Here is a 7,907-nt window from a genome sequence, read left to right as displayed (position 1 = left end):
CCCTCCCTCATTCATGGTGCAATGCTCAGTACACACAGAAGGAAAGAAATATTTAAATGACTTTGTGGAGGGCGGGGCTTCAAATGAGTGGCTAATTAGATCATTAGTGAACTGTCACACTTCCACTTAACTTTAGTAGGGAAGGAGGGGGAGGGGGGGGGGGGGTTAGACAACTGTCTGAGCACCAATCAGAAACTGGGAGTCAGGAGCTGGGTCCAGGACTTGGGAAGTAGATGAAAGAACTGACACAGAGGCTGAACAAGCAGAGGAGGTGACAACAAGGATCAGACGCTGACACAACTGACTACAGCAAAGGAAGGAACTTTTCCTCAATTGGGGGAATTTGGGATAAAGCTGAAGGACTGCATACAAGGAGACACTTACCACCGCACTTACCTTCTGCAGAAATGTATTATTAACTGAAATACTTCCCACAACTCAGCAGTGAGCCAAAGAGCTTGCAATCTTTCTGTAAAGTTGATTGACACCTGCCAGAAGCTGACATCAGGACTTCCAGCCTCCTTCTCCCAGCGATGCAGAAAGGAATGGACAATTCCCAGAAGTTCAGAATTGATGCCCTTCTGGCAGAAGAGCGCCCCCGGCTGGTACCTCACCACCAGGGCAGAGAGACTGCAGTGACCCCATCCACCCCTTTATCTCAAATGTACTCCAAGACAAGTTACCTGCCCTTGCATGGGCTGTACCCAGCACCACTCTACCACCTGCCCACCCTGGGCACGGGGCACCCCCACTTCCCCTATGGTGGCTTCACGGGGATCCCTGCCCCAGAGCACATCAAGGCCGCCTCATTGCCCCTGGAGCACTGGCTGAGAGCCGGACTGCTGCTACACCGGGGACCAGAACTGCACTGTGAGTACCAAAAGGTGGGGAGGGTGTGCCTGCAATGGCATTAGTTGGATTTTCAACCAGTAGTATGCCTGAGGCTGCACATCTGACAGATTCAAGGATAATCCTGACCATACACTATACAATCTGATTTGTATTGCAAGGGCATGCCTGATTTGATATGGATTATTTAGGTGTGCCCTCTTACTAAAAAGATTTGGTAAAACTAAAGGAGATTGTACAATCAGATTGTATAGTGTATAGCTGGCCATAGATGGATTTTTTTGTCTTGAACAAAAAAAAAATCGAGCCGGTCTCTCCATCCACACAATTGAGAAATCCTCCCTGCTGAGATACTGGGGTTGATTTACTAAAGGTAAGTAGGCTGTGCACTTTGCAAGTAAACGAGGTAAAGCTTCACTTTGCAAAGAATATCCAATCGCGTGCAAGGAAAATAAATTTAAAAAACAGCATTGTTGCATGCACATGATTGGATGATAGAAGTCAGCAGAGCTTCTGTTCATTTACTAAGCTCTGGAGCAATTGCGCTTTGCAAAGTGCACAGTCTATTTGCCTTTAGTAAATCAACCCTGATTGTATTCTGTCAGCGGGGACCCTGCAAGAATAAACTGCCAACGTTCCTGTTCAATCGCTCCTGTGGAGCAGACACATATGGATCAAAATTTGGCTGGTCCTTGCTGAACCAGCTGAATTATGATCCATCTATGGCCAACTTTAAGTTGACTGTGTTTGTTGGCACCCTGAACATGAAAGGCAGTGAAATCTTGGCTGGTCATACACTGTAGAATCTAATTGTACAATCTCTGTCCAATCCCCTTTAAGCTCACCACACATTACCATATGATTGTACTTTATCCTTTGGCTCTACCAACAACTAGATAGTGCAAGAACCTGCTGACTGGATACAGATTGATTAGATTGTTTAGGTAGGTTCTCATATGTCCATATGACAGTTTTGATAAATCTAAAGTTGATTGTACAAAGATTGTATAGTCAGATTGTAATGTGTACAGCGACCCTAAAGTTGGCCATACACTATACCAGGGGTCCTCAAACTCTATGAACAGAAGGCCACTTTACTGTCCTTTGAGGGGGCCGGGCTGCGGTCAGTGAGAGTAGAAAACGCCTAGCATCAATGGGAGTAAATAATGCCCCATCATTGGTGTCAGTGGGAGGAATAGTGCCCAATCATTGGTGTCAGTGGGAGGAATAGTGCCCAATCATTGGTGTCAGTGGAGGGAACAGTGCCCAATCATTGGTGTCAGTGGAGGGAACAGTGCCCCATCATTGGTGTCAGTGGGAGGAATTGTGCCCAATCAGTAGTTTAGGGGAAAGAATAGTGCCCAATCATTGGTGTCAGTGGGAGGAATAGTGCCCCATCATTGGTGTCAGTGGAGGGAATAGTGCCCCATCATTGGTATCAGTGGGAGGAATAGTGCCCCATCATTGGTGTCAGTGGAAGGAGTAGTGCCCCATCATTGGTATCAGTGGAAGGAATAGTGCCCAATCATTGGTGTCAGTGGGAGAAATAGTGCCCAATCATTGATGTCAGTGGGTGGAATAGTGCCCCATCATTGGTATCAGTGGGAGAAATAGTGCCCAATCATTGGTGTCAGTGGGAGAAATAGTGCCCAATCATTGGTGTCAGTGGGAGGAATAGTGCCCCATTATTGGTGTCAGTGGGAGGAATAGTGCCCCATCATTGGTGTCAGTGGGAGGAATAGTGCCCCATCATTGGTGTCAGTGGGAAGCATAGTGCCCCATCATTGGTATCAGTGGGAGGAATTGTGCCCCATCATTGGTATCAGTGGGAGAAATAGTGCCCAATCATTGGTGTCAGTGGGAGAGATAGTGCCCAATCATTGGTGTCAGTGGGAGGAATAGTGCCCCATTATTGGTGTCAGTGGGAGGAATAGTGCCCCATCATTGGTGTCAGTGGGAAGCATAGTGCCCCATCATTGGTATCAGTGGGAAGCATAGTGCCCCATCATTGGTATCAGTGGGAGGAATAGTGCCCCATCATTGGTGTCAGTGGGAGGAATAGTGCCCCATTATTGGTATTAGTGGGAAAAAAAAGTGCCCAATTATTGGTGTCAGTGGGAGGAATAGTGCCCCGTCATTGGTATCAGTGGGAAGCATAATGCATAGGTCTAAACATAGCACCAGTAAACTGGTCCTTTATTTAGAAAGTTTGGAGACCCCTAGTATAGAGCAGTGGTTGTGAATTTATGAGCTAAAAGGAGACCCCTGACATCACCAAAGGGCCACACATAATGTTCAGTATATGTAATGGTTGAGAGAACTGTCAGAGACTGCAGACCTAATAGAGGAAATGAGGGTCAGAGAGTGAGGACAGGATACATGGTTGGGTGGGAATATGCTGCGGAAGACAATAGGAAACTGGGAAGATGTTACATGAGGATAGTAGAGATCAATACTATCACCCTAATTAATGTTTCCCCTAAAGGCTGCTGAGGGCCGAGGGCCGCATATCATTTACCAAAGGGACTCATGCAACCCTGGGGCGGCAGATTGGGCACTAGGGGTATAGTGTAAAGTCAACCCTACAATCATTTTCAAATAAAATTCAAGTTTCTGCAAAGAAAAAAAGCTTAAACACATCACACACGTTACTCTCTGCCTGTACAATCTCCTTTTAGGTCTACCTGTACTGCAAGTATGTAGTACAAGGGCTTTCTTAAAGATCTATAAATCGATCAGAAGGCCAGGTTAACACTTTGTCTCAAGGGCGCCTCTTATATAGGTGGTTAGTGGGAAGAATGCTCCTTACATTGGTGATCAGTGGAAAGAATGTCCCTTACATTGGTGATCAGTGGGTGGAATGTCCCTTACACTGGTGGTCAGTGGGAAGAATGACCCTTACATTGGTGGTCAGTGGGAAGAATGCTTCTTACATTGGTGGTCAGTGGGAAGAATGTCCCTTACATTGGTGGTCAGTGGGAAGAATGCTTCTTACATTGGTGGTCAATGGGAAGAATGTCCCTTACATTGGTGGTCAGTGGGAAGAATGTCCCTTACATTGGTGGTCAGTGGGAAGAATGCTTCTTACATTGGTGGTCAATGGGAAGAATGTCCCTTACATTGGTGGTCAGTGGGAAGAATGTCCCTTACATTGGTGGTCAGTGGGAAAAGTACTCCTTACTTTAGTGGTCAGTAGCATAAATTTCCCATGCATTGATTGTTAATTGGAAGAATGCTTCTTACTATGGTGGTCATTGGGAATGATTTCCCCTGATAGATAACTAAAAAAATAATGGGCTTACCTGACAGTCACAAAGTGCTTATTACTCAAGGAACCCCAGGCAACCTCTAGAGCGGGGGTCTCCAGACTTTAGTCCAGGTTACTGCCCTTAAGACCTTACGAGGGCTGGACTTTGGCCAGTGGAAGAAAATGCCCTGAAGTAAGTGGGAGTAAACAATGCCTCAGGTTTCATTGTCAGTGGAAGTAAATAAATTATATAGTGACTTTGGTCAGTAGGAGATGAAATAGTGTCCCATCATTGGTATTGTTGGGAAAAATCGTACCAGTTGTAGGTATTAGTGGGAGGAATAATGCCCCATCATTGGTGTCAGTGGGAGGAATAGTGCCCCATCATTGGTGTCAGTGGGAGGAATAGTGCCCCATCATTGGTATCAGTGGGAGGAATAGTGCCCCATCGTTGGTGTCAGTGAGAGGAATAGTGCCCCATCATTGGTGTCAGTGGGAGGAATAGTGCCCCATCGTTGGTGTCAGTGGGAGGAATAGTGCCCCATCATTGGTGTCAGTGGGAGGAATAGTGCCCCATCGTTGGTGTCAGTGGGAGGAATAGTGCCCCATCATTGGTGTCAGTGGGAGGAACAGTGCCCCATTGTTGGTGTCAGTGGGCGGAATAGTGCCCCATCATTGGTATCAGTGGGAGGAATAGTGCCCCATCGTTGGTGTCAGTGGGAGGAATAGTGCCCCATCATTGGTGTCAGTGGGAGGAACAGTGCCCCATTGTTGGTGTCAGTGGGCGGAATAGTGCCCCATCATTGGTGTCAGTGGGAGGAACAGTGCCCCATTGTTGGTGTCAGTGGGAGGAACAGTGCCCCATCATTGGTGTCAATCCGAGAAATTGTCGGATAAAGGCAAGCAAAGGGCTACATTCAGCCCGCGGGCCACAGTTTGGAGACCACTGCTCTAGTGAAATCCTGGAGAACCCTGGTTGAGAAAGACTGAGACAGACTTTAAAATATGAATGTGGGGCTAAAAATAACTTAAGGTATCTCAGCAATATTTAAACAAAACTTCAAAAACTCTTTATTTCTCCTATTAAAAATCCTTATTCTAATAGGTGAAGTTGAGCACTTTAACCGTTTGCCGACCAGCCGCTGTAGTTTTACGGCTACCTGTATGTCGCTTTGTGGGACCGCTAACGGGGGGCGCACGCGCGCCCATTCACCACAGGGGGAGCTAATTTGCGGGTCCGGAGACCGCAATTGCCACCGGGCACCCGCGCTCGCTCCCCGTGGAGACAGAACGGCGGTCTGCCGTTTTAAATGCGGCAGACCGCTGTTCTGTCAGTTATGAAAACAGGGATCCTGTGTTCCTCTTATTTAGGAACACAGGTCTCTGTGTTCATGCAGAAAGCCCATCACCCACACAGTCAGAAAGCACCCCCTAGGGACACATTTAACCCTTTGATCGCCCCTGGTTTCAACCCCTTCCCTTCCAGTGTCATTATTACAGTAACAGTGCATATTTTTAGCACTGATTACTATAGTAATGTCGCTGGTCCCCCCAAAAGTGTAAAAAATGTCAGCTAGGGGTCCGATCTGTCCCCCGCAATGTTGCAGTCCCGCAAAAATCGCTGATCTCTGCCATTACTAGTAAAAGAATAAATAAAAATGACATAAATCTTTCCTCTAGTTTGTAGACGCGATAACTTTTGTGCAAACCAATTAAAATATGCCTTTTTTTTTTTTTACCAAAAATATGTAGCAGAATACAAATTTGCCTAAAATGATGAAAAAAATCTGATTTTTAATTTTTTTTTATTGGGAATGTTTTATAGCAGAAAGTAAAAAATATAGTTTTTTTTTTTTTTCAGAATTATCGATATTTTTGTTCATAGCACAAAAAAAAAAAAAAAAAAAAAAAAATCACACAGGTGATCAAATACCACCAAAAGAGAAAGCTATATTTGTGGGGAAAAAAGGACATCAATTTTTTTTAGGTACAGCATCGCACGACCGCGCAATTGTCAGTTAAAATAACGCAGTGCCAAATCGCAAAAAATGGCCTGGTCATTAAGGGGGTAAATCCTTCTGGTCCAGAAGTTGTTAAATAAAAAAAAAATAACAAAAAAAAAAATGATAGCCATTAGTATATTCAGGGTAGTTCACGTTTGGAGGATAGCACCCAAAATATCTCTATTATCTATCTATTATATATCAGGAAGATGTTCCCAAGCAAACAAAGGTAAGTTCAAATAAGTGTAAGGTTCTTCTCTTCGGAATTTCCAAAGAATTTGAATTATTGCCAATTGTGTTATCAGAAAGTAAATATATAATGGCGGTATCTGATGGAACAGAGCCAAGATTTAACATATGTGACCTATAGCAGAATCCATTATATGTAATATCAGTGTGTATCGCAGCGATTCATAATTGGACATAAAGTTGGAAACATTGTATAAGTGAATCCTCAGTTTTATATATCTAATAAAAGGTGATGTTTAATTAAATGCTCCAGGCGTGTTTATAGCCATGCTCAAGATAGCAGTCACAGTATAAGGCTACGTTTGCTGTCACTGTCACTAGTGGCTGTCACTGCTCTGCCTCTGAAAAGTGATCCACAGTTGGAATTCTTTTAAGAGGCAATTGACAGCTGGTGAGGAAGCAATAGGTCAACGTCTTCACCCCCTGTTTTATCGCTGTAAATGCTGCACCACTACGCCACAACCGCATTACACAAGGTGGGTACGGCGCAGCCCTATTCACTTGAATGGGTCATGTTCGGTCGCAGTACTGCCTACCAAACATAACAGGGAGGATCATTTTTCTTTTGTCTGTGAAGCATCGAGGCGCGACATGTGTTCACCCTCAGCTATTGCCTGTGAAGTTTAAAGTAGAGAAATGTATGTTTCACAATACAAATACCCCTAGAATACTCATGCCTCGTGCAGTGCAATAAAGTTATGCTGTAATTTACACCCAGTATTGTATTTGTGCAGCATGTTTTTCTTACTGTGAGTAGTTCTTCCACACAGCGGCCATCTCCAGTGTGGGCATCTGAAGCCGCTGTGTCCCTCTTCCTGTATTCCGTGCAAGCTGGCTACCCAGAATGCACCTGGCAATCTCGCGCATGCGCGGTGTATTGTGATCGGCGCGATAGCTTGTTTGATAATAACGCGATGCTATGAGCCAGTGATGCCCATTGCCTCCTGCGATTGACGACACATCTTCCAGGAGCCAATGCAAAACCGGAAATCACGTACGGCGCCGCGGCCTCTGAAGGAGGAAGTCTTCTTAAATAGATGTCTAAATAAGGTTGGTGAACAGAAAAAAAAAAAAATTGCCAATTCATTGTAAGGAGATAAAGTAGTGCTTCAATCTGAAGAGTGAAAAATGTGGGTGGAACTCCGCTTTAAATTGGAGTGCTAGTACCCTGAGTCAAATTTTTTTTTTTTAAGGGTCCTTTCACACGGTTCGTTCAGTTTTTTCCTCCGCTCAGTGATTTTTTTTTTTTTTTTAAAAGGACATCGATGCACTTTTAGAGGGTCCGTTCCGTTTGTCTGTTTATCATCCCATCCGTTTGCGGATGATAAACGGACATAATGTATGTCTATGGGATTGCGGATGTCACCGCTGACATCCGTTTTTGCGTCTGTTCCGTTTTTAAACGGAAGAAAAATAGGGTTCTCTTCCGTTCCAAAAAAACGGAACTGAACGGAAAGGACGCAAATCGGATGTCAGCAGATGGTCATCCTCTGACATCCACAATCCCATTGACATGCATTATGTCCGTTTATCATCTGCAAACGGATAGGAGGAAAAAT

The 7,907-nt window shown here is 44.8% G+C and overlaps 1 protein-coding gene across 1 annotated transcript in view; it reads left to right on the top strand.

The window, feature by feature from the left end:
* Positions 1–370: 370 nt before the first annotated feature.
* Positions 371–7,907, top strand: part of LOC309557400 (homeobox protein Hox-A4a-like) — a 74,684-nt gene continuing 67,147 nt past the window's right edge. The window contains exon 1 of the mRNA XM_082260115.1: positions 371–870. Within this exon, the coding sequence (XP_082116241.1) occupies positions 534–870 (337 nt within the window). The 5' untranslated portion in view covers positions 371–533. The remainder of the gene's footprint in view (positions 871–7,907) is intronic.

This window comes from Pelophylax lessonae (assembly GCF_965119305.1).
Source record: "Pelophylax lessonae genome assembly, chromosome: 6".
NCBI classification, from domain to species: Eukaryota; Metazoa; Chordata; class Amphibia; order Anura; family Ranidae; genus Pelophylax; species Pelophylax lessonae.
The sequence above is the reverse complement of the archived record's forward strand: the minus strand, read 5'-3'. Positions and strand labels throughout refer to the sequence as shown.